The sequence below is a fragment of the Littorina saxatilis genome, linkage group LG2, assembly GCF_037325665.1.
Source record: "Littorina saxatilis isolate snail1 linkage group LG2, US_GU_Lsax_2.0, whole genome shotgun sequence".
Lineage (NCBI taxonomy): Eukaryota > Metazoa > Mollusca > Gastropoda > Littorinimorpha > Littorinidae > Littorina > Littorina saxatilis.
The window spans coordinates 84,462,102-84,489,046 of NC_090246.1; the positions used below are offsets into that span (position 1 = coordinate 84,462,102).

At 46.0% G+C, this 26,945-nt stretch overlaps 2 protein-coding genes across 3 annotated transcripts in view; one reads left to right on the forward strand and one right to left on the reverse strand.

Annotated features, from left to right (window-relative positions):
• Positions 1 to 26,945, forward strand: part of LOC138959964 (DNA ligase 1-like) — an 87,000-nt gene that overhangs the window by 18,419 nt on the left and 41,636 nt on the right. Inside the window, exons 5-8 of one of the 2 annotated variants that reach the window (XM_070331665.1) lie at positions 5,403 to 5,614; positions 6,480 to 6,603; positions 7,445 to 7,600; positions 8,701 to 8,815. In XM_070331665.1, coding sequence (XP_070187766.1) covers positions 5,403 to 5,614; positions 6,480 to 6,603; positions 7,445 to 7,600; positions 8,701 to 8,815 — 607 coding nt within the window. The remainder of the gene's footprint in view (positions 1 to 5,402; positions 5,615 to 6,479; positions 6,604 to 7,444; positions 7,601 to 8,700; positions 8,816 to 26,945) is intronic. The other variant, XM_070331666.1, reaches the window with a different exon arrangement.
• On the reverse strand, positions 15,152 to 26,172 carry LOC138959970 (complement C1q subcomponent subunit C-like). Its single transcript, XM_070331676.1, has 3 exons — positions 25,695 to 26,172; positions 18,784 to 19,017; positions 15,152 to 16,514 (listed from the first exon to the last, which is right to left on the reverse strand). The coding sequence occupies exons 2-3, from the start codon at positions 19,004 to 19,006 to the stop codon at positions 15,955 to 15,957; spliced, it is 783 nt and encodes a 260-aa protein (XP_070187777.1). The 5' UTR covers positions 19,007 to 19,017; positions 25,695 to 26,172; the 3' UTR covers positions 15,152 to 15,954.

Sequence of the window (26,945 nt, forward strand, 5' to 3'; positions counted from 1 at the left end):
CAGGTGTCCGCTCACGCCGGGGGCCGTACATTGCAGGGACTGCTGTAGTACTTCTTTTGTAGTAGCTATTCAGGCGGATAAGGTTTCGTTTTTTCTCCCCAGCCCGCATCTCCTCGTAAGGAGAACCAGTCAGTGTCTCCCACTTTCGGTGGGCTTAACGATGAAATATGTGTTTTCATTTCTAAGCAGTTTCAGGCACGATCGGCGGTTCCCGACTCCTGCCCTCTGTGGCGGACACTTCCTTGCTGGCTGGAGGGGGCCCTTTGGCCTAGGCGACGTCTGCTGGCGTACTCCTTGGCAGCCCTACTACTTCAGCTTCGCGCCGTGGTCTGGTGCAAATGGCCAGTTCAGTTCAGCCCTTTCTGTCTCTGGTGGCACTGGGTTGTTCACGGCTCCCTACCTGCCTTTGACCACTCTGACTACCTCTGGTTTTTCTCAGTGTGTTATGCAGCCCCTCCTTTTGGGGGGGATGGGGGGGGGGGCTTGCTGCTTCACACCGTGGTCTGGTGCAAATGGCCAGTTCGGTTCAGCCCTTTCTTCCTCTGGTAGTACTGGGTTGTTCACGAGCACTCTCTCCGTAGGGAGAGGGGGCCTGCTCTCCGCCTGTCTCTGCCCGCTCTCCTTGCTTTTAGCACAGCTGAGCGAGCATGCAGCCCCCTTACCGTTTGGAAGGGGGAGTGGGGGGGCATGGTAAGTCACAGCCTGGGCTTGTTCCCACTCTGCCTCAATGGGGGCAGGGGGCTGTATCAGTGGCCCACCCTTTCCCGCCCGCCGGGCAGGATCGGGTGGGCGCTGTTGGACTGTCTTCTCAGTCTATACCGCTATTGTCCTCGGCCGGCAACCGCCCCCCCCCCCCCCCACCCGAGGGGGTGGGTGGGCGGTGGGGCTACAGGGCGTCAGCAGGTGGACGGGTGGGGGTCGGCCCTTTTAGGTTGCGTCTCTCACCCCGTCTCTCCCCCCTCCAGGGGTTTACTGCTGTGACGAGCCACCCCCCTCCCCATCTGGGGCGCGGCGTGGCTCAAGCCAGTCAGCACAGCTGGACCGGGACGTACGGCCTTTCCAGGCTACGTTACATACCCCTCCTGTGTTAGCTGCCTGCACTCGTCGCGGGTTGGCTCAAACTGGTCAGACCGGTTTTGGCGGCTGGGGCCAGTCTCTCGCACAGCGGTTGGGGAACAATGAGCTTTGCTCTGCTTTGTTCTCGGCAGGGTTCTGTGCCGGCTGCCTACCCCGCTACCCCCTTGGGGTATGTGAGCGGTGGCGGTGGCAGGCGGAGACAGAACATGCTCTTAACTCTCCAGTCTCCCATTCTTTGTGTTCTGACACAATGGATTGTGGGGACTCGGACTACAGTATCACCTTGCCAGTGGTCATTGTCCTCAGCCAGCATCCGTCACCCCCCCCCCCCTCCTCGGGGTGGGTGAGCGGTGGGGCTACAGGACGTCAGCAGGTGGACGAGTGGGGGACGGCCGTTTACGGTTGCGTCTCTCATTCAGTCTTCCCCCCCTCCAGGGGTTACTGCCGTGACAAACCACCCCCCTCCCCACCCGGGGCGCGGCGTGGCTCAAACCAGACAGACTGGTTCTCAGCACTGGGATGCTTCTCTCGCACAGCGGGTGGAGTACGGCTGGCCGGGCTTGGCTTTGTCTCGTACCCCCACTCTTCCTCCTTCTCGGCAGGGCGCTGTGCCAACTACCAACCCCTCTCCCCCCTCGGGTCAGGTGGGCGGTTTGGGTTGGCAGGCAGAGACAGATCACGCTTTTCACTCTCACTCTTGGCGGTGTTATCAGCAGGAGTTTTAGTGCGCTGCCTTCCCCATCTCCCCTCCTTTGTGTTTTGACACAACTGCTGGTCGGGATTCGGACTCCTCGGTGGAGGAGGGAGAGTGTGTAGCGCTGCCTACTGCTTGTAGGCTCGCTATGCAAAATGCGGCTGCTGTGGCAGCTTACTTTTTCCCGGAAGGGGTGGTGGATTCAGAGCAGGGTGTCTCTCTTCCTCCCTCTTCCGCCGATGACTTTGGGTCTACGCGGGCTTACTCGCAATCGTTTCGATTTGCCGAGTCTCCGGTGATTGCCTACCACATGTCGCAGCTCTTGGCTTGACCTGCACCTCAGGGTAGTGGTCTTCAGCCTACACCTTTCCCGCTGCTTCATGCGCATGGTCCAGCTCCTCCTTCTGCTAGCCAGTGGCTGGCATCTGGGTTTCAGGCTGCTTCGTTCTCACTTTTAGTGTGGAAGAAGATAGGTTGGAATGTCAAGTCTCAGAATCTGATCCAGACATTTTCGTTGCTAAGGGCTAGTTTTCCCGCTCCGCCGGAACTAGTCTCTTGGCTCCACAAATAGACCACAGGGAACATGGGGTTTCGTGATGTTACTCCTCCCTCTCCGCTCTGGAGGAGGTGGGACGGCATGGTCTAGAGTTATCTGCTTTTGCTGAGACTCTCCTCTGTGCTCTCATACGAGCCATCATAACCTCCCTGGACTCGTTTCGGTTTAGGGAGGATGCCTCGGATAGGGCTGTAGCCATGCTGCTTGCAGCTCTGGCTAGGGTCATCACTGAGCAGATGAGTTCGTCAGTGATGTTCTATGCCCACACTGTCTTCACCAGGTGTGATCTCCTTCTTTTACAAGGTTTGATTTCACACCGGTTACAGGAAGCAAGGGACAGGTTTTTTTTTCGGGGTTTTGTTAAAACCTACTTGGAAGCCTCAGTCTTGCCCTTCTTTCATAGACAAGTAGCAGCGCATTGATGCGCTCCCGGTCACAAAGTGGGTGTTTCGTTCAGTGACTCCTCGCTCTCCTCTCCGGAGGAGGTGGGACGGCATGGTCTAGGGTTATCAGCTTTGGCTGAGTTTTTCCTCTGTGCTCTCACACGAGCCTTCCTTTTGCGTCCTGCAGACAGGAAATGGCTCTGTTTCTGCTGGGGTCACCAGGTTTGTTCAGTTCAGGGCTCTGCCCTTCGGGCTGTTGCTGTCCATGAGTTATTACCATGGTGGGCATTCAGTCCGGTGTTCTGATCAGACAGAGAGCTATTCGTCTCTGGGCGACCTCGGTGACTTGTTGATCTTTTATCAGAGTCAATTAGCTTGCCAGCGGCACTTTCAGATGGTGTTGAACCAGGCTCTTTGCCTGTCATTCTCAGTAAACCAGGCAAAATCCGAGCTGTCCCCATCCCAGGTTTTTTACCCAGGCATGCCGTTCGACACTGGTTCGACACAAGGTTCGTCCTTCGCAGGAGAGAATAGAGAGGCTTTAGGCTCTTATCACTGCCAGGCTGGCACGAGAGCAGACCTCTGCGAGGTCCTTAACTTTGATCCTCGGTCAGATGGAATCGATGGCTATGCTGGCCCTCTAGTCTTTCCTCAAGTTTCTTTGGGACTCGGCCTCTCAGGTCTGGGACAAGAGGGTCCTCCTCCAGGGTGGGTTCCTCCACGCAAGTAGGTGGCTGGAATCCAATTGGATAGCTCAGGGCGTTTTCCCTAGCTTTGTTCCCCCCCGGATTTAGACCGCTTCAGGGATGCGTCTCTGTCCGGATGGGGAGCCTACATTGGCAATCACAGTCTTGGGGCTGTGGATGTAGACTCAACTCCTTGGGCATCTCAATGGCCTGGAGTTAGGAGCAGTAGCTCTCAGTCTACTAGCCTTTCTCTTTGGCTATATACAGGCATGTCCGGTTGCATACGGACAATACTTTTGTTGCTGTCTATGTGGACTAGCAAGGAGGAGCAAGTTCTCGCTCCCTGTCAGACAGAGTTGACGGGATTCTGATTTGGTTCCTTTAAGCACACTAAATCAATATCTCAGGCGAATTTCTCCCCGGCCGGCTCTATAATCTGGCCGACTCGCTCAGCAGGACCTCTCAGGACTTGCACACGGGTTGGGCCATCTGCATACAGGGCTGGAGGTTGTGCTGTTTGTGTTACAGATCGTGAGTTTTGACTCTGGTCTGGGTGCATGAAGCACACAGGTCCTCCACTTTCTCTGTGTATGCCCCTCATTGGCCTTCTTGACCAATTGGTGTATAGAGCGGGGGTGCAACTCCTTAGCGCCCCTCTCTCAATCCAGGTGGTTAATCACCTCTGTTTCTTATTGGCTCTGGGCAGCTTGGCCTCGTCTCTGAGGTTCCGGCGTCTCGGCTATCTCAGCTACTTTGAAACAAATAGGCCTCTCTTCTGATGTTCATGGCACTTTTGCGGGCATGATCAAAGGACCTTGTTTTAAGAGGTTTAGAGGCGTACCCTTGTATAACGCATAGGACTTTGTTACTCTTACTCTGGGCAGTGAGACCCATGCGTTATTGGGGTTTATCGGAGGATGTAGCCTTGGAACGTAATAGTTCCGTTTTTTCACGGCTTTTCGGCCGGATTTCCTTGAATCAGAAACCTGGTCAATCTCCTCTGGTGTTTAATTCCCTCCTCTCGGGAGGATTCTCGCTCCGGGCGATTTGGATTTTCTAACTGTCTGGTTAGAGTTTTAAAATCCTTTTTAACTTGCGCTCAGTCAATTGGAACTAAGAGCCAAAAGCTCATGTTCTTATCTCTTTAACCTATAGGTGAAAGAGGCTTCTCTTAATTGACGCTCACAAGAGGTGTTGCTACTTTCATAGGACAGTCCTATGAGTGGTTGCCAATTGAACACAAAGGGGGGGGGGGGTGGCGTTCAGTCCTCCCTCTGTTCCTTTACAGGTGTTCTGGAGTCCAGAGCCTGGGGTTCTTCTCCTTCTCTCGCTGGTGGTGTTCCTGTCGCCTATGCGAAGTTTTGCCAACAGCTCATTGGAGGTCTGATGACGTGTTCATTAATTTTTTACCTCCTGGACATCTCCTGCTCTTGACTTGATGGGGCCATTTCCTTGCCCTCGTTAGTTTCTGCAGGACAGGTTCTCTCAGGGACGTAAGTAAGTTCCCTCCGCCTTTAGGAGCAATCTGCATTTATGAGAATTGAGGTAAGAATATGTAATTTAATGGAAAATTTCAATAGTAAATTTTCATTTGATTAAAAAACTTACCCAATTCTCATAGTTAATACCCTTCCATCCATCCCCGCTTCTTAATTTCCTACGGGATTTTGAGAAGTCTCGAATGATTATTCCGGATGCCGGCGCTCACGTGGTGCGCGGTGGGTTGTGGGTAACCAGGTGGAACGGGTCATAGCAACGGCTATGGCGTCTGTTTTTAGCTTGGTTACCACCCTTACAAGGGCAGGTAATTTGAGTAGTTTTTCGACATCTAGCATGTGAGATTGAAGTCAATGCATTTATGAGAATTGGGTAAGTATATTAATCATATGAAAATTTACTATTGAAATTTACCATTACTATTTGTTTTGCATTCAGATATAAAAGTTATATTGAATTGAATTGAATAAGTCTACTTGGCTGATAGTTACCTTCAGTTTTCATTTCAGCTCGAAAAAGTGTAAAGGGAGATGACCCAGCAAAGAAGTTAAAAGATCTGGAGGCAGCAAAAGCTTTAGTATCAGAAAAGACAGAAAACAAGGCTGCTGACAGTCCTGCCAAAAGCGATGAAGATGAGGATGTAAAGGAAAGTGCAGAAGAAAATGCTGCAATCAAAACAGAGGAGAAGGAAGATGAGGAAGAACCTATGGATGTGGAAGAGGTATCTGTTCCTTGTTTTCATAGTGGTTGTAACTTGTGTGTGTGTATGAAGTGTGATTTTTCTGTTCACTGGTATGTGTTTTATTCTCTTTTTTTGTGTGTGGAGTGGATGTGGGTTCATGTGTGTTGATTATCATTTGGGACTGGTTTAACTTGTTCTTTTTTAAAATGTCATTTTTTTTTATATACACAGAAATGATGAAAATGAAATATCGTTTTTTCTAATACCATATGCTTTATTGTAGACTTAGTTAACTTCAACAAAAATTTACATCAAAGATAAAAATGTTTTCCATCCTAAAAATGCCATTTGAAAGTAGGCAATGCAGTGATTAATAAGAATAAGAATAAGAATACTTTATTATCTCATAGAGAAATTCAGGCGTGGTACATAACAATGATACAAACAGGACATTGTTTTTACATAAGACATATAGCACTATATAACAGGGCAGGTTATAAACACACCTCCCACATACCTCTCTGGCCATTCCTTGCATTGTGCTTACGCATTCAGTCATGAACACATCCATGTCTCACTTACACATCGCACACATGGACATTCTTATACGCTCAACTTACCCATTCACACATGGACATTCGACCACGCTCCACTTACACATTCTTATACGCTCCACTTCCACATTCACACATGGGCATTCTTATGCTCCACTTACACATTCCTACATGGACATTCGACTACGCCCACTTACACATTCCCACATGGACATCTTTAAAGCACTGCAGAAACAAATGCGTTTCTGCTTTAATTTTGATATGTTTCTCCTTTTGAATTGAATTGGGAGGTGGGGGGAGGGTGTAGGTCATGCCGATTTTGTTTGCTGACAAATACATTCTGTTCACAGGAAGTGACCCAACCAGAAACAAAACCAGATGAGAAAAAGACAGCCAAGGCAAAATCCAAAACACCAGCCAAGGCAAAATCCAAAACACCAGCCAAGTCAAAATCCAAAACACCCAAGAAACCAGGTATTGTTGTAGCTTCTTGATGATGAGAGTGTCTAGTTGTCTAAAGGACATTCTAAGTCTAACCATAGACCAAATAGCCTGGACCGCCAACTCTTCACGTGACCCTTCGAGATTAATTACGACTCGACTTTCAGGGGCGCGTGACGTCCGGTTTGAAAGGCCAGTGATTCGAAGACAGTGAAAAGAAAGCACGCTCCAGTTATTTGTGACAATGGAGGTGACCATGAACTGGATTTTCCAAAACTCCAAACTAAACAACAAAACTCATCGAAAAACATGTTCCATATGCACTTTTGCTGAGTTTATTTTAGCATTTTCAGAACTTACCTCGGCAACTTCGTCCATGTTTACAATCGACACCAGATATGACATCCCCCTGATTTCTGAAAGGCCATGTAAGCGTAGGTTCCTAAATGCGAGAGGTGCTACCTCGTAATAGAGAGAAAGAGCGGAGAAAGAGCTAGTTGGCGGTCCAGGATAAATGGTCTATGGTCTAACAGACTTTTCCTCAGCAGATTATCTGTTTCTGTGTGATGGAATCCTAAGACAATTGCAGGAAATGATTTTGTTTTGCATTTGTTTTCCTTTTCTTATGTTTTTACTTCGATATGCCTTTGAAGTCAGGAAAAAAAACATAGTTTATGTATTATCGCATAGATTACTTTAGTGTATACTGTGTAGTGTATATCATGTTACACTCGCATACTGATGAGCATACTGATGCCCTCCGTTAGTATGTTTGTTTATTTTTGTCTTATTTTAGAATTCAGCCATTGCTTCTGTTAATAAAAATGTGGACGCTTCGAATGTTTTAAAGGTTCTTTTATGTTTTATCATTCAGCAGAAGAAAAGAAAGCAGTGAAGAAGGAGAAGACAGATGATGGGGAAAAGGAGGAGGTAGACAAAGAGGAAAAGGGGGAGGAGCAAAAGAATGCTGCAGATAAAAAAGAAACCACAGAAGAGAAAAAGAAGGCTGTTCCTGTCAGCAGTTTTTTTGGTGAGCGCAATCCACAATAGACACTTTTCATCAAGAACTTTTCAAGATTTTGTATGCACTGTGGAAAAGTTGCGCCCCCTGACGGTGAGACAAACAACGACATGCATGCTTCCGGCCAGTGAAGACAAGCGATCACAGTGAATAAGTAGCTCCGATGTATATATGTTATGCAGTGTCTTCAGATATAAGTCCATTTTCTTTAAAAAAAATATGCACACTCATCGGATCTCACGATTTGTTACAACAATGCTAGCTGGTCTGCACTGATAGTTTTGCTTGATGTCATGTGAGTTTGGGAAAATTGTGTGCCGAGTACTCACTGTAGGCCATCGCATACAGCAGTACCTGCAATGTGTGGACCCTCTCGTGAGAGAACACCTCCCTTAAAAGGACATCTTCTCTTGTCCCTTTTTATATTATCTCTACCAAAGTATACCTGTCATGAAAGGACACCTGCAATGTAGGGACACTTTTGGCTGGTCCCAAGGGTGTCCTTTCATCGCCAGTACCACTGTATCTTCAAAAGAAAGGGGCATCATGCCGAGCAGAGATTGCATAACATACACATCAGAACTATTGATGTAACGATTCACAAACCGAAACAAACGGATATAGGAGCAAGGGAGGCTATTCTAGGATCAGAAAACGTAAATAAAAATAGAGTTCATTATTTGTCTTCACTGATACTGATAGGTGGCATGTTGTATGCCTCACTGTTAGGAGCGCAACTCTTCCAGAACCAGTACAAACGACACAATTATTTCTTATCATTGTCATATTGTTATGTGGACTCAGAGCTGCTGCATACATGTAGAATAAGGCATTGCTTCATGGAAAGTTCATCACGAACACAGTTTACCAGCTCTGAATGGGGTTCTTTTACAGTTTATTCACGTTGAAGAAGTGTCCTTTGGTAAAATGAATCAAATCTGGTATGGGTTTCAGTGGAATTTCTTAACAAAGTTCAGAGGTACAGTCAAATTTCTTGTCACTCTATTTAACTCCAAGAAAATCTATCTGTACAGTAAAGTTTCATGAATTCTGTTAATTCTATTCAGCTCCAAGAAGATCCAGTAAAGTTTTATTTTTATTCTCTTTAGCTCCACGGAAAGCTACCCCAAGCAAGGAGAAGGCAGAAGAAAAGGATGAAAAGAAAGACACCAAGAAGGTTACGGAGTCGCCTAAACCTGCTGGCAGCTTCTTCAAATCTTCAAGGTATGGTCACAACAAATGCACTGTGTGAGTGTGTGTTTGGTGTGTGTGTGAGTGTGTTTCTCTCTGAGTCGCTGTGTGTGTGAGTACTATAGATGGTCAGTGATATTTTAACAGGGAATTATTCAGGGTTTGGGTTGATTGACAGGGGTATTAGCTTGCTGAGAGATGTACTACACAATGCATGTAGTTTTATGTGTGTGTCATCTGTCCCTTGGTCATTTACTGATGCGCGCACATATATACACCTTTTGCATACACACACACACCATTTGCATACACACACACCATTTGCATACACAAGCATACCCAAACATACACACAAAATTACCAAAACATTTTTTATTGCAATATATTCTACTTTTTTTTAGTACTACTACATTGCTACAGTCATGTATGTACACGTTACAGCCTGATATGTACATATTATATTTGTCTTTTGAACTGATATAAAATGTAATTGTGCAGCTCTGGAATCAGCAAAGCTGTGTAGAATTTTGAACGTTTACACTCTTTCTGTTGAAGTGATATATACAGGGTTATAACAGAAACGTATACCAGCAATGATTCAATTTCTGTTGATTCATATGGGCTTGGGAGAAACTTGGACATGATGAAATCATGCATTGAAACTTCCCACCATAAATTAAAATCATGAATGCTTGATTTGAACACTTATTTCTTGATCTCTTCAATTTTCAAAACCCCCCAAGAAGGGGGAACAGCAACAAAAAACAACAACCCAAAAACACATGTGATGTATCTAAGACATCTGAAACCAAAGACAAATTAAATTACATATTCTTACTCCGAATCACATAAAGCATTGACGCAGTCTGAGATGCCAAGGTCTGAAAAGGCTGAAACAATTTTAAAGGGAAGCAACCCCACCACAAAAAGTGTAAATGGAGCCTTGGTAATGACCACAGACCCGGGGAGTTATCTCCCATTGGTGTGTACTACGTCACTACCGCTCCTCAACACGTGGTCAAGATCATACGACTTTTTCAGCTCTGAGGAGAATCAGCTCTGAGGAGAAGGTTGTTGATTTTTGGCTCTCTCGTGGCTGTGCTGTTTGGTGTTTCTTTGACACCCACCGGCCACTTACCCGTCTTACTTGCCTTCTGCTTCGTTAGTTGGTGAGCTCTTTCCGTTTTGGTCATTATTTTGACAAGAATGTTGCTGTAGTTGCTGACTTTTCATCTGTTTTTGGACTTGTAAATTTTTCAGTAACTGATTGTTTGGCCGCCATTTTTGTTAGTCAGCATGGCTGACAGCGATAAAATGTGGCAAGGCCGATGTAATGGTGAGGTAAACCTCATATTACCTTCGTACTTGCCTTCTGCTTTGTTAGTTGGTAAGCTCTTTCCTTTTTGGTCATTAGTTTGACAGGAATTTCGTTGTAGTTGCTGACTTTTTGTCCGTTTTTGACTTGTAAATTTTCCATTAACTTATTGTTTGGCCGGCATTTTTGTGGGTCAGCTTGGCTGACAGTGATAAAACATGGCGAGGCTTATGTCATGGATCTACCAGACCATTGGTAATTGTTGTTGTTTCGGACTAAGCATGTAATACCGTTATGTCCGTTACTTATTCTGCCCCAAATGAACATGTGTTTGGGGGCAGTTAAGCATGTCTTTGACTTCTTTTTCTTCTTGCTTTCCCTCTTTTAGGCATCGGAGCATGGCGCTCTGGTGTCTATACTGCTTAGCTCTTTATTTCCAGAGTTCCGCAGTTTGGGAGAGAAGAATTGCAGCGTCCCACGCCGCCTGCCGGTGGTGTTTTCCCACCTTCATTGGGTGACGCTCGCTTTTTGGCGTCGTTGATAGCCGTCGGCGACGATTTCCGGGGAGGATCTCCTTGCTTCTTTGTCTTCTGCCTCCGTGGTTGACACTGCGGTAAGTCGAACTGGTCCACCGGCCCTCGTGAGGCTACCGGATTCTCCCTTTTGGGACACAGTTCTTTGGTGCAGGATCACAACCTGCAAACTTCTGTTCTGACTCCCCCAATTCACATTGCATGCACGGGTGTTTCAGAGCAAAGGCGGCTTCCGTTTCCGGTAGTCGCGCTTCCGGGTTTTCCCGGAAGCGAAGGTCCTCAATCTCATTACCCGCAGAGGTCTTGACTGGAGTTGACCGTGGACTGGCCTACGGGCGCTCGGGCTTCCGGCCCCAGTCCAATTCTGTTCTGACCTCACCTTTGCCTCGTCGCGGGCATTGGCGTTTTCAGAGCAAGGGCGGTAGCCGTTCCGGCGCCGCGCTTCCGGTTTACCGGAAGCATAGGTCCTCCATTGCAAGTACACGTTGCGGTCTTGACTGAGTTGATCGTGGACTGGCCTACGGGCGTTCGGGCTTCCGGCCCCAGTCCACGCAACCTTCGCTTCCGCATTGTGCGGCTTTGTCTGTTGCGTTACCTCCTCTTACTCTTACCCTCTTACAGTAGGGGTTGAGTCAGGACGGTTTCCGGGTGGACAGGTTTCCGGTTTCCGGTCATCCCGTTCATTAGTCTTCCACTGGCAACTGTGACTTAGGTCCGTGTCTGTTCGCTTGGCTATTCTGATGTATAGTCTTTAGCCAGCGATCAGACATGTTCTGGATTTCCGTCGAAGCTCTTGGCTGCTCTCGAAGCTGCGGCGGAGGTTACTTCCATATAGTTTTCGGAGTCTACATCGGCTTCGGCGGCTTCCGCTTCGGTTGCTCAGTCGGCGATGTCGGACTTCTGTTCCGCGAAGGAGGAGGATTCCTACTTCCGGTTCGAGAGTCACCTTCGGTGTGTACCACCTTTCGCAGGTTTTGGCTAGACCATCTCCTCCCGGAAGTGTTATCCCCAGTGTTCCGGTTCTGCTGCTCGTTCCTCACTGTTCAGTTCCGGAACACGCTCAGCCTTGTCTGGCTTCGGCTACACAGGCTTCGACTTTTGTTCCTTCTTGTCGTAAGAAGTTCACTTTGCCGAAGCCGGGTCGGAACTTGTTGTCGTCCTTTGCTCTTCCGCGTACACCTTTACCGGTAACGCAGGAACTTCTTCCTCTGCTGGTGAAGCAGGTTTTAGAGGGACTTGGGTGTTGTGTTCCCAGACCACACCCTTGTTGCTTCGGAGGAATTTGGACGTCAGCTTTTGGTCCTCCCTTCACTACGCTCTTACAGTCATGTGTCGGAGGGACGTGTTTCTCTCGCATTCTCAGTTTACTGAGCAGACTAAGAGAGACACCTTGAGAGCTTTTGCCCGTGGTAGAGGGATCTCTTTTGAACATCTGGTGTTTGATACCAGAAGAAAGGAGATCCAGTTGAACAGAGATCAGCAGTTCTCTGACTTCTCTCTGCAAGGGTTGAAGCAGGTCTAGCCTCCTCAGAAGAAGCAGGCTCAGGCCTCTGGCCAAGCTAAACCGGCACCCAATAGGCTGTCTCTGACTGGTTCTCGAGTTTCGAGGAAAAGATCAGTGTCGGGCAGGGGGAGGGGCAGCTCTAGCAGCAAGCCTTACCCCCAATGAAGTGCTCCCGATCTCACCCCCTCCGCCCTCCACTTTGGTGATGGCGGGGGTCCCCTCCCTGCACTTTCTCATTGGATGGTCTCTGTACACAGCCAATGGATGGTGGGAGTGGTGAGGTCGGGCGACTTCAATTGATCTGACGGATGCATATTTTCACATTCTTATGCATCAGTCCGATCTTAACACAGCGAACAAGGTCCATCAGCTTGAGCACCTGCCGAGATCTCTTCTGGTCGGATCTAGGGCTGGCCTTCCGGCATTCTGGCTTCCGGCCTCAGTCAGTGTAACAGTCGTTTCAGCCACGGGCTGCTTCTTCTGTCGCGCTTCCGGTTTTAACCGGAGAGGTTGTTCCTCTCACCGACGGTCAAGTAGGTACGTCAGGGTTTTTGGAACAACGGCTGACCTAAGGGCATCTAGGCTTTTAGCCTCAGCCTGTGCAACAGCCATTCCACCTGTCGGCGGTGGTAGTTGCTTTCTCTGTTCTTGTGGCTTCGGATTGCGACAATTCTTTCCTTTTTTCTCTTCCTATGCAGGAGATGAGGCAGGACGATTTCCGTTTGGGTGGGGTTTCTGTCTTCACGTTACCCCGTTCACCCTTTTTGCCACAAGCAACTGGACTATGGTCCTTGTTTGTCTTTCGCCGAGTCGGACTCTGTCTTTCTCTAGCGAGCGGACGCGTTCTGGTGTTTCGTCCAAACTTAAGGTGCGCTTGAGTTGGCCTCGGAGGTAACATACAGATTTTCCTGAGGGGGCATTGTCTTTGGCAATGTATGTTTGAGGAGTCATCCTTTGTGGCTTACCACCTCTCTCAGGTTTGGCTAGTCCTCTTCTTCGGGCAGAGGGTTAGCTAATGTTCCGGTTTCTTTGCTGTGGGCTCATAGCCCAGCATCTTATTTGGCAGCCGAAACTTTCGTTTCGTACGTTTACCTGCGTACTGTGGGTACTTCGGAACAATGGCTGTCCTACGGGCATCACGGCTCTCAGCCTTGGCCTGTGCAATAGTCTCCTGCCTGTCGCTGTTTGAATATGGCGTTTCCGGTTCCTGTGACTTCGGATTTCGACTCTTTCTATCTTCACCCTCATCCTAAGATGGGGTGAGTCAGGACGACTTCCGTTAGGTCGGGTTTCTTTTTACAGTCACCCTTCTGCCACAGGCAATTATGACTACGGCATTTGCCCGTTGATCTCCGCGTCTGGCCCTCAGTCTTTCAGAGTTAGACAGACGCGTTTTGGTTTTTCGCCCAAACTCAGGAAGGCTCTTGATTTGGCCGCGAAGGTTAACTTACAGTTTTTTCCTGAGATCTCTTGTCTCGAGAGTCTTATGACTGGTCGGCTTCACGGTTTTCCGTGTATGCTTACCAGTCTTGTTTTCTGTTTTGGGGTTTTTGATTCACATTCAATTACCTACAAGCAGACTGAACTGCGGACACTATGGCTTTTAGCCATTTTGTTCATGGTCACCGGTCACACCAGACTTCGACCACTGTGATTTCCCCACTTCCGGTTGCTTACGCACAATCGTAAGTCGCTGCTTCCTCGTACTATCTCTCTCTGCTTTCGCAGGGACTGGTAGAGGATAACTGGCGACCATCTCTTTTGAGGGCAGCTAGACTGCTGGTTACGGCACCCTTCTCAAGCATGCTTTATGGGTGACGATGTCAAAGATAGCAGCCAGTTTCTTTCTTTGGCGTTTTTCTGTCACTACCCAGGAGTACTATGTTTCTTGTCTTGGTTAGACTTGGACTCTAACGCAGAGAAGCAGTACAGCGTGCATTGGAGGGTGAGCGTTTCTTCACGTTCTTGGGATTTTAGGAACGCTTTTGCTCTTTATTGAGCTTTTCCCATCGAGTTGGACTCTGGTATCTTGTACTCAGGCGTCTCTCTCTCTCTTTGTGTGGAGATCGGTCACTCTTCTCTTGAGCTGACTTCTATCTCACAGGCCTTTTCGGTCTTCACTCCATCCCAAGGTTTGCATACTTTGGCATGATTGTCTTACGGTCACCTCGAGGGTTCGTCCTACTCAGCACTGAGTGGACAACCTTATGCACGGATCGTTCCAGGGCATTGGCATTTCCTTCCAATAGAAGGGAGGGGGGGGGGGAGCAGCTTGTCTTTCCCTCGACTCGGCTCGGGTTAATTAAATCCAGGGCTTGGGTCTCTTCCTGGGCCGTTTTACAGTCCGGGAGATTGGACGAAGTGCTGGGCACAGCTTACTGGCTCTCTGAAGTTGTCTTCAGCAATTTTTTACCTGAGACAACAATGGAGATTTTTTTTTTAATTTTAAAGGGAAATTGTGCATACTCAGTATCTTTGTAAAATCAGCCTGTTTACTTAGTTAGTATTCTGCCATCAAAGACAGTTTTTGGGCAAAACACACAATAACTTTCTTCTTCTTCTTCTGCGTTCGTGGGCTGAAACTCCCACATACACTCGTGTTTTGCACGAGTGGAATTTTACATGTATGACCGTTTTTACCCCGCCACTTAGGCAGCCATACGCCGCTTTCGGAGGAAGCATGCTGGGTATGTTCGTGTTTCTATAACCCACCGAACTCTGACATGGATTACAGGATCTTTTTCGTGCGCTTTTGGTCTTGTGCTTGCGTGTACACACGGGGGTGTTCGGACACCGAGGAGAGTCTGCACACAAAGTTGACTCTGAGAAATAAATCTCTCGCCGAACATGGGGACGAACTCACACTGACAGCGGCCAACTGAATACAAATCCAGCGTGCTACCGACTGAGCTACATCCCCGCCACAATAACTTTCTGAATTAGATGAAAGTTGAAACTAGAAGATTACAATGAAAATGTACTCACCAGATACAAACACGAATATTTTCATCGTTATCTTACTTTATTCATTCTTACCAGAAGTCTCTTGTTCCATATTAGATGAAACAAGTTTTCACTGAATGATTAGTACTAGGAGCATAAGTATATGCAGCAAGAACCAAAAGCAAATGCTATACATGTACCACAAACATAGCTTAAGTTGCAAATGTAATTACTGACTGATATGTACAGCTCATCTTTGATAAAGACGTACATTGTTTGGATCTATTTTTGCTCAAACTGGAAATGAGACATAATTCATAGAAAACTGAACATAACTTTTCATTTTTCATTGGTTATTTCCAGTAAATTACAAGAATACAGCCATACATATTATACTTGTGTATACTCACAGACTTGTTGTCAAGGTAGCTGTACACTAAGCATTAACCAGTGTATCTCCACTCCTCTTTTAGATTCACGTGACACTATTACATACAGGTGGAAACAAGTTGCATCACAGTAGGCCTAGTTTCAATTACATGTACTTGTTCTTCATAAATCCCTGCGCTCACACTGACACAGAAGCCATTGCTGCCTTTAAAATGTATTGACATTTGCATGCTCTAATTTTAAGGATGGGTGTGAAATTTGTGTTTTATTGTATGTGCACGACATTATCAAGAATCTTTACTATTTATGTTGATGAAATTTGTGTCAAATGCCTGTGAGACTTGTTTGGAAAATGTCTTTACTTGTCTCTTTTAATATGAGTTATGTTTTTAATCAGTGTCACTGATAGAATGACTTCATTATTCAAGCAAGATGGATTGGATGACTTCATTTGAAATACGAGTGTTATGAAGTTTGTGCAATAACTTCAGTCCTCAAAGAGAATGTGCCCAGAGAAGGAAGAAAAATGGTTGAGAAGGGACGAGTTTTCATTGAGTTGAACCCACACATGGTCTTCGCGCACAAGATGAAGAATAATGGTGTTGCTGCCGGTTCCGTGAAAAGCCTGAGCGTCTCCGTGGAACGCCATCTGGTGGTCGTTGTTGAGCATGATCCATCCATAGGCTGTGCGGTTCTCGGCACTCAGGACGTGAACCGTGAAGAAGTACGTGCCGTTGATTTTGCAGATGAAGTGAGAAGAGTAGACGTCGAAACTGTCACCCTGGTTGGTGTGAATTTTGTCAAAGGTCACGGGCGTCTTCTGCATCACCGGTCCGAGGGGTTCGCTGCGGCTGACCGTGAAGGCGATGCGGGGTGGACGGGCACCCTTTTCACCCTTGTAACCTTTCTGACCTTTGTCACCCGGGGGACCTTGAGGTCCAAGGTCACCTTTAGGTCCGGCTGCTCCAGGCGGACCGCATTCCCCTTTCACACCTTTGCGACCCCTGTGACCCTTATTTCCATCTTCCCCTGCAACCCCTTGCGGTCCTGCAAGCAGAGATCATTGTGTTTGAGATCATTGTAATTTCTCTTTTGAGAGAATAGAGTTTTATTGTATTGTTTGAACAACTTATGAAGAGAGCTATGGACAACTGGCTCACTGTGTCAGATTGCTGGAATAGTACAAATCAGCTGAGAGGGGTAAGCTGGAGAGTACACATATGTGGAAAATTAAATAAAATTAAAAACTCTCCTGTAGCAAGTGAATTGGTAAAGCTTCAGTTAGAAGACCCATCCCTCTAAAAAATTAAAAATTTTCAGTCAGCATAAGTTTTGATTTTTCTGGAACACATTCCTTTCAGGAACTAAAATTAGTAATAGAATTTCATACCATTCAGAAGATTGTAAGCAGACTGACTCAAGAGATCTTCTTCTTCTGCATTCGTGGGCTGAAACTCCCATGTACACTCGTGTTTTTTGCACGAGTGGAATTTTACGTGTATGACCGTTTTTTTACCCCGCCATTTAGGCAGCCATACGCCGCTTTCGGAGGAAGCATGCTGGGTATTTTCGTGTTTCTATAACCCACCGAACTCTGACATGGATTACAGGATCTTTTTTGTGCGCACTTGGTCTTGTGCTTGCGTGTACACACGGGGGTGTTCGGACACCGAGGAGAGTCTGCACACAAAGTTGACCCTGAGAAATAAATATCTCTCCGAACGTGGGGACGAACTCACGCTGACAGCGGCCAAGGATACAAATCCAGCGCGCTACCGACTGAGCTACGTCCCCACTAAGGTGACCAAGTTTTCATTGCATTGTCAATCTAAATAAGTGGATTGATCTTTTGGAAACCATCTTTGAGCAGAGACATCCATCTTTTGTGTTTCAGGATAGCATTGTCAGATTGTCAATTGTTTCGTATACAGTTAATTTTTTTGTATGGAGTTTGTCAGTGTTTTCTTTTCACATTTCCCTTTGTTATGCTCCAAATGGGTGAGGAGAACTAACTAAACCAATGAAGCCTTGAAAGCTTGAATCAGGCATGAAAATCTTCTTCCTTTTGGAAGCACCCCTTCGTTCGAACCTCTCTAGGTGTTCATGGTGGATATGGAATGTGGCCACATTATTAGATTAATTTTGAAGCTGTAAGCAACACTCCTCAGTCTTAAATCAATTTCCCTTCTTCTCTTGCATTAGGGTTAAGAAAAACTAACATCTTCTAAAAAAAAAAAAAGTCTTATTTTGCATTTGGCCAACCTTATTTTCTCCTTTTTGACCATGTTCTATTCTGATGTCTGATTTGATAAACAAAGGGCTATGTCTGGTCAGGAATAGGAGCTGGTTCTTGTGTATGACTGTGCACATAAGTGTTGGAGTGCCTTAGAAATTGAGGAACATATGACCCCCCGCGGGTTAGGGGAAAGAATTTACCCTATGCTCCCCAGCATGTCGTAAGAGGCGACTAACAGATTCTGTTTCTCCTTTTACCCTTGTTAAGTGTTTCTTGTATAGAATATAGTCAATGTTTGTACAGATTTTAGTCAAGCAGTATGTAAGAAATGTTAAGTCCTTTGTACTGGAAACTTGCATTCTCCCAGTAAGGTCATATATTGTACTACGTTGCAAGCCCCTGGAGCAATTTTTTGATTAGTGCTTTTGTGAACAAGAAACAATTAACAAGTGGCTCTATCCCATCTCCCCCCTTCCCCGTCGCGATATAACCTTGAACGGTTGAAAACGACGTTAAACACCAAATAAAGAAAGAAAGAGGAACATATGAGCTTGCGGCGATCATCCTTTTTTTGAGGATGAGAGTCACTTGTTCATTTCAATGCTTGTTATTATTCTCTCAGGTGCCAGGAGATTGGTTCCGCATAGCTCTCACTTACTTGATTACACATTTATAGCGCTTACTTCCCTTTGTTTATTAGATCTTTAAATAGCGCTCTGCCTCATTTGTTTAATATTCTCATGTCTGTTGAATCCACCTAACCTGTTGACCGGCACGGTTGGCCTAGTGGTAAGGCGTCCGCCTCATGATCGGGAGGTCGTGGGTTCGAACCCCGGCCGGGTCATACCTAAGACTTTAAAATTGGCAATCTAGTGGCTGCTCCGCCTGGCGTCTGGCATTATGGGGTTAGTGCTAGGACTGGTTGGTCCGGTGTCAGAATAATGTGACTGGGTGAGACATGAAGCCTGTGCTGCGACTTCTGTCTTGTGTGTGGCGCACGTTATATGTCAAAGCAGCACCGCCCTGATATGGCCCTTCGTGGTCGGCTGGGCGTTAAACAAACAAACAAACAAACCTCACCTGTTTGCCCTATAAGCCCCGTCTCCCCCTTCTCTCCCTTGGGCCCAGTGTTCCCGTCCTGGCCCCTCCCTCCGTGCAGCCCGGGAAGGCCAGGCACTCCTTGCGGCCCCGGCAGCCCTCGGCAGCAGTTGTTGCAGTTATCTCCCTTCACATAGTAGGTGGCGGTGTGGGCGTCAGGCAGCAGATTGAAGAAAGCCAGGAACAAGGCCAGTGGAAGATTCATCTTGATAACGTCTGGAGAAGATGGTAGAGTTTTGTTGAGAGAGCTGGATGGTAGAGTTAAGTTATGGTTGAAAGATGGATGGTAGACTTTTGTTGTGGTAATTGGTTGAGAGAGCTGGATGGCAGAGTTTTGTTATTGTAATTAGTTGAAATAACTGGATGGTAGAGTTTAGTTATGGTTGAGAGAGCTGGATGGTAAAGTTTAGTTATCAATCAATCAATCAATATGAGGCTTATATCGCGCGTATTCCGTGGGTACAGTTCTAAGCGTAGGGATTTTTTAAATTTTTTTAATTTTTATTTTATGCAATTTATATCGCGCACATATTCAAGGCGCAGGGATTTATTTATGCCGTGTGAGATGGAATTTTTTTTACGCAATACATCACGCATTCACATCGGCCAGCAGATCGCAGCCATTTCGGCGCATATCCTACTTTTCACGGCCTATTATTCCACGGAAAATTTGGGCTGCTATCAATCAATCAATATGAGGCTTATATCGCGCGTATTCCGTGGGTACAGTTTTTGGCCTTGTCACTTGAAACAAACATTTTATTTTCCTTGGCCTTACACAAATCAGCATGCCATTCACTGGGTAATTTTAGTTGTGGTTTGTGTAGTTAAACTTAGTCACACTTGATTCAAATGCATTGACCCAAATACCCCCCCGCGGGTTAGGGGGAAGAATTTACCCGATGCTCCCCAGCATGTCGTAAGAGGCGACTAACGGATTCTGTTTCTCCTTTTACCCTTGTTAAGTGTTTCTTGTATAGAATATAGTCCATGTTTGTAAAGATTTTAGTCAAGCAGTATGTAAGAAATGTTAAGTCCTTTATACTGGAAACTTGCATTCTCCCAGTAAGGTAATACATTGTACTACGTTGCAAGCCCCTGGAGCAAATTTTTGATTAGTGCTTTTGTGAACAAGAAACAATTGACAAGTGGCTCTATCCCATCTCCCCCCTTTCCCCGTCAGGATATAACCTTTGTGGTTGAAAACGACGTTAAACACCAAATAAAGAAAGAAAGAAAGTTAAACTTAGTCACACTTGATTCAAAGGCATTGACCCAAATCCAAGCATGTGATGAATATCGCTATTGATGGAGTCAAGTTACAAGGTGTACAGTGAAACCTCCTTTTAAGGACCCCGAAAAATATGAGAAAATCAGGTCTTAAAAAGGAGGGAGTCTTAAAATGGAGGTTGATTTACAGAGGTTATTGACAGAACATAAGAAAAGGGATGGTCTTAATTACAATGGGGGAAGTCTTAAATTGGGGGTTCTTAAAAGGGGGTGCTAGTGGAACCCCCCTTTTAATTTAAGACCCCCCAATTTAAGACTTCTTCCCTTTTATAAGACCCTGTTTTTCACAGACTTCCTGTTCATAACTTCAATAAATTGAGCCCCATTTTAAAACTTCCGCCTTTTTAAGACCTGATTTTCTCAGATTTTTGGAGGTCTTAAAAGGGGGGTTCCACCGTACTGAACTGTCATCTGATCTAGGCAGTTAAAGCTTTACACAAAAGCAGCAGGCCAGGTATTGATCTGGCCAAGTGTCCCACAGGGGGAGAGAGAGAGAGAGAGAGACAGGTCCCTAGCTGTCCTGTCATCCCAAACTGCAGTGAAAGGCGACTGAAGTGGGTCAGCACTGATTGCCTTTGTAGGAGATGAGCCCACCCTGTTGTCTCTTCGTGTCCAATCTCGGCAAACAAGGTCCCATAAAGTGCCATCGATTGTCTCCGCTGTTAGGCTGTGAGGATTTGAGACATAAGGGGTGACTCGGGGTGGAGGGGGTAGCTGGATAGAGTAGGGATGTGAGAGAGAGGCTGGGGGGAGGGGGGTTGTCTGTGTGAAGGAGAAGGCTCTAATTCTTGGACAATTGCGCTGTGAAGATTTCAGACTTGGGGGTGGGGGGGGGGGGTAGCTTGTTAGAGTAGGGATGGAAGGGGGTGTGAAGGAGAAGGCTAACGTTCTTGGACACCGAAGATTTCAGACTTGGGGGGGGGGGGGGGGGGGGTCTAGAGTGGAGGGGGAAGCTGGTTAGAGATGAGATAGGGGGGGGGGGGGGGGGGGCCTGAAGAAGAGGGGTGACATTTTTGGACAGTCTGCCGTGAGGATTCCTGACTTTAGGGACGGGATGGGGAAGCTGTTTTGAATTGGGTGAAAGGGGGTCGGGGGGGGGGGGAAGAACTGGAATTCTTGCAGAGTCCGATGCAGAGGGAGTTATGTGTTAACCGGCTGAAATTGGAGGGGATGCGGTGATTAAGAACAGATGTGACACCGGGCAGTCAGGGACCTGATCATCTTTACTGCACATTTCCACGCAAGCGGGCAGAAGAAAGTGGGTGGACTAGGACTGGGATTGCTGCAATTCTGGAGGACAGGGCAGAAGCAGAGGGTTTGGAGACACTGTAAGAAAGTCAGAGGGAGAGAGAAACTGAAACTGAAACTGAACTTTATTACCAAAGGATAGAGGTTTTAGGCAAAGCCTAATCTTACAACCTGTCCCTTATACAAACACTTAATAGAGACGCACATAATATAAGCTACTCACAAAAAGTTAAGGATCACTTGCACACAAATTCATAACTTTCCAAATAAGAAAGCCAATGCGTTGGTATTTGGCAAACGTTTAATTCAATGCTTTAGTGATAAGGATACAACATTTCCTTCAATTTAGAGCAATCGTTTGGTCTGTACTTTTTATCAAAGTGTGTACGTATCGAAATTTAATTTCACAAAGTCGTTGAAATCACAAGACATGGCATTCAGATGCTCCCAAAAGTTCAGTAATGCGTGTAACCGCCCTGGCTGTTCTGGCACTCGACGCAGCGAGTCCTCATAGAGTTGACCAGGGTGGTGAAGATCCTCTGTGGAAGCGCCTGCCACTCAGCCTGCAGCATCCGGTAGAGGTGCTGGACATCCCTGGGAGGGGGGTGGTTGCTCCTCACTTTGCGATCCAACTCATCCCAGAGGTTCTCAATCGGGTTGAGATCGGGACTGCATGCTGGCCACTCCATTCTGTTGACTCCAGACTGCTGCAGGAAGTCGTTGACCACCCTTGCCCTGTGGGGGCGAGCGTTGTCATCCTGGTAGACAGCCTGCGGTCCCATCTGCTGCAGTGCAGGCACAGCCAGCGGTCGAAGGATCTCATCCCGGTATCGGAGGCCAGTCAGGTTACCCTGTACATGAAACAAGGGTGTTCTGTGGTGAAGGCTGAAGGCCCCCCAGACCATTACAGAACCTCCACCAAAGGCCACCTTTTCTTGGACAGTGGCGTCAATGTAGCGTTCCCCTTGGCGCCTCCAGACCCTCATTCGGTCGTCGTTGTGGTTCAGGGTGAAGCGTGATTCATCGCTGAACAGGACCTGGGACCATTGCTGACATGCCCACCTCACGTGACGTCTGCAGAAGGCGCGGCGTGCTGCCCTATGGGCTGGAGTTAAGCGTGGCCGCCCAGCTGGGCGACGAGAACGGAGGTTAAACCCTCGAAGGCGATTCCGTACGGTCTGCTGGCTGATGTTGGTGTTAGTAGCCACCCTCAGCTGCCTTCGAATAATGCTGGAAGAGGCTGTTCTTGTTTGCAAGGCTAGTCGTTCAATGAGACGATCTTCACGTGGAGTTGTCTTCTTTGGTCGCCCAGGTCTGCGTCTTTCCTGGACCCTCCCAGTGGCTGTGAAACGTTGAATCAGTCTGACAATGACCGAGATGGACACGTGAAGTCGCCTGGCCACTTCTCGCTTGGGGACACCATCTTGGAACCATGCAACAGCTCGTCCCCTCTCAAACTCGTTCAATTTTCGTCGTGGAGGCATTGTCAGATAATGCCTAACACTGGTGGTCTGTCTTTTCAAAAAGCCAAGCAAGTGACAGCATCTCACACATAAACAGCAGTTCTTGCAGTTGCATAATGGTTTTTCCATGTGGCTTGTGCAATGCGTTCGGGCTGAACGGTCCAAAACAAGGTCCTTTTTCGCAAGTTTCCGCTTTTTCTTTTGCTACCAAGCTCAGTAGTAGAGAATCCAGTGCAATTTTCCCACTAACACAACATCGCCCACTTACAGCTGAACAAGAATTCATAACAATTTATTTTGACTGAGAAATAAATAACAGTAGCGAACTGATTTTATTGAGCACCTGTTTTCTCATAGTGATCCTTAACTTTTTGTGAGTAGTGTAGATAGTAAAATTGACATGGTTATTGTTACTTACAGACGTACATAATGTAAATAGTAATAAGAAAAGAGTTATGGTTTTGTATACACATTCAAAAATGGGAAAAACAATATAGTTTGGAAATTGCAGCATAGTTGCAATAATGCATTGCATATAATGCATTGCAGAGAAAGAGAGAGAGAGAGATAGAGAATGCGAAAAGTCAAACGGGACAATATTATTGCAGTGTTGTTCCCAGACACAAAAGACAATAGAGCAGTTGGACATGGATTCACCCTGCAGTCCTGACTGACGATCTAACAGCGAACGACAAGAAGAAGGACATGGATTAAAAACAAAAATCTGTCAAAATGTCCTGCAAGGAGTTTAAATGTTGGGTGTATTTCTGCAATAACACTGCAGTGGAGAGGATACTTTAAGATGAAGAAAAGGATAAACTACAGTGGAACCCCCCTTTTAAGACCCCCCCCCCCCCCAATTGAAGACTCCCTCCCTTTTAAGACCCTGTTTTCTTAGACTTTCTGTTCATAAACCTCTGTATAATGACCCCTAATTTAAGACTCCCTCCTTTTTAAGACCGATTTAAAAAAAAAATTCAGGTCTTAAAATGAGGTTCCACTGTATCCGGGAGACAGGGTTCAGTGGCCTTATCAGTTGGTGTCATCGTGACATCCAGTCAAGCACAAAGGGTCTTCTCGGGGCAGTCGGAATGAATTGAAAACTGTCATCTTCGTGCATGGATATTGATCAGAGGGAAAGGGTGGTGAAATGAAAGGGGTTGGCATGCACCCAAACAAAAGCGGATTTTCATTCAACAATGTTTTTCAGGCTGAGCACGCATTGGGGAACGCTCTTAATTGGGTGTGTAAGGACGGGGCGGGACAGTTAATGTTTTCACCAACACGGAATTGATGTTTTCTTGAACTGATTGGAGTTGTTGAAGGGTGACTCAGCCGTGTTGATTGTTTCAGAGGTGCAGTCATTGGAATGTTTGTGTCTTTTTCAACCCTTTAGGGGGGGGGGGGGGGGGGGATTTTGTTTGGATACGTCCTTGGTGGCTTCTCCACTGATTGAGATTGTAATTAGGCCAAACAAAAATATATGTTGGTTTAGGATAACCCAACCGACCCTATTTTTTCCTGCTGACCCTAAAACTTTTTTTCATTTCTAAAATGAAAGACAAAAAAACTTTTGGCACATTTTGCGAACCATACTAAGACTAGGGGGAGTAAGTAACCTTTAAAACTCGACTAAATCTTTAAAAAAAATAAAAAATTAAAAGCCGATCTACGGACCCTATCTTTTTTGGTCACGTTACCCTAAACCAACATATATTTTGATTTGGCCTTAAGGACTTTAGCATCACCATAAAATCACATGGTTAAAACTCTGTTTTCAGTGCCTCCATGTTAAGACCCACTCCGTTCTCAGACCTTGTTTTCCAAGATTTTCCCTTCAGAAGTTCTCTAAATATTATTATATGAAGTCTTATATCGCGCGCTTATCTCCAGACTCGGACTCAAGGCGCAGGGATCTATTTATGCAGTGTGAGATGGAATTTTTTGCACAATACATCACGCATTCACATCGACCAGCAGATCGCAGCCATTTCGGCGCATATCCTACTTTTCACGGCCTATTATTCCAAGTCACACGGGTATTTTGGTGGACATTTTTTATCTATGCCTATACAATTTTGCCAGGAAAGACCCTTTTGTCAATCGTGGGATCTTTAACGTGCACACCCCAATGTAGTGTACACGAAGGGACCTCGGTTTTTCGTCTCATCCGAAAGACTAGCACTTGAACCCACCACCTAGGTTAGGAAAGGGGGGAGAAAATTGCTAACGCCCTGACCCAGGGTCGAACTCGCAACCTCTCGCTTCTGAGCGCAAGTGCGTTACCACTCGGCCACCCAGTCCAATGAATATACCTCCATTATATAACTCCCTCATTCATAAACATACTTTTTTTTTATATATATACCTGAGAGGTTTTGCTGTGTTGATTTATTAAAACCACAGCTTAGACTTTCATTTTTAGTTTAAAAAAAAACAATTCTCAGAAAAGACTTCTTCTGCATCCTCCTGTTACTAAAAAAATACTTGCATAAACATGAAGACCAAAATGAAAAAATATGAAAAGAGAGGAGCCGTTACAGAGGAAAGGACATCATACCTTGCCTTGTCATATTAATAACTACTGGGTTTTTTGTTTTGTTTTTTTACGTTTTTGTTTTTAGCTTTTTGAACAAGAATCCTTTCTAAGGATAATAAGAAAAGGAAAACAATTGTGATTTTTTTCTAAATGAAATCAGAGAATAAGCTTTAAATACTCATTGAAGTGAAATAGATTTAAAAACAACAAAACAACATTACATTAGTTTACAACATGAGAAACTCTGAGGAATTTTAAAATTGACAAGCACAAACCAACACAAAAGAAAGAGACAGCAAAGAAGAGCATGAACTAACACAACAATCCAGTCTGTTTGAATAACCAAGTCTCACCTTTCAAAAAATTGAAGCTCCAGCACTTCTTTTTTTTTTAAAACTCAACACTCAAACATAACTTTAACTTTTTCACTCCACAGTTTTTCACCAAAGTCAGTCATGTCACCAATATCCCTTGTTGGTTGAACCCTCTCTCGTCTCAGCCACTGAACAATAAAGTCTGGTCACAGAGCCAGTTGCTTGCAGTGCTGGCTGGGAAAACAAATAACTTCACATTGTCTAACGGAACGATGCCGGTCATCAATGCCATCTGATGCCCGAGCAGCGAGAGTCTGTGTGAGGCGACGGAGCTCTGTCATTTGCGGGCGTCGTTAGCAGCAGATAATAGGATGCGAGAGTCTGGCCTCTGGAGTGGCTGATTGGTCCGGGCAGTGCCGTGGGCAGTGTGGCCGGGAGAATTAGCGCCAATAATGGAGTGGCGGGGTAATGAGCCATTTAAGGAATCCCCCACCGTCTGCCCGGCTGGTTCAGGGAAGCGGGAAGGTGGCTGAGTAGGTATTGAGCTGTCCCTGCTTGTGAAAGGCTTATGGTTTCATGTTCGGGCTTGTCAGACGTTTGCTTTTCTTTTTTTAAAAGGTAGGCGTCGGTGTGATATATGTTCATTTCATGAAGTATTATATAGTTCTATTTTAGCCAAATTCTTACTGGTTTAAACAAGATTTTATTCAATTTTAAACATGATACAATAATGATAAAATGAAAAATTAAATTCTTATCAATATAGATGTTATGCACTTAATTGTGTCAAGTGGATTAAATGGGATTCAAGTGGAGTTTGATCATGAGCAGAATGTAATCACCTTGGGTTTGTTTGTGTCTTATTATATATGATTTTACAAACCTTGTCTGCTTTTAATCTGTAAAGATTGATCCGTGCTGTTGTTAGTTTGAATGACCTTGGCCATTTTCCACGGTATTAGTTTAGCCAAGTAGTATGGAGCCTACTTTGCAAAGTCGACTTCACGGAGTTGACCTCGCCCAATTAAGTTGAGGTTTTCCAGATGATGGGCTGGCAGAGGGAGAGAAACGGGAAAGAAAATGTTGACAACAGTAGAATGAAAGAAGATTAGTACCTACAGTATTTCCGTTCATCCCTGAGGCTGATTGGACGGATTGAGTCAAGGAATAGAGGACTAATGACAACACTGCCACCTGCTGCCTGGTCATTTGCGCTTGTGAGATGAAGTTCCGTCTGTCTGGACTACTTCACTAGGAATACTGGCGAACGAGGTTCTTTTGGCGCAGCAC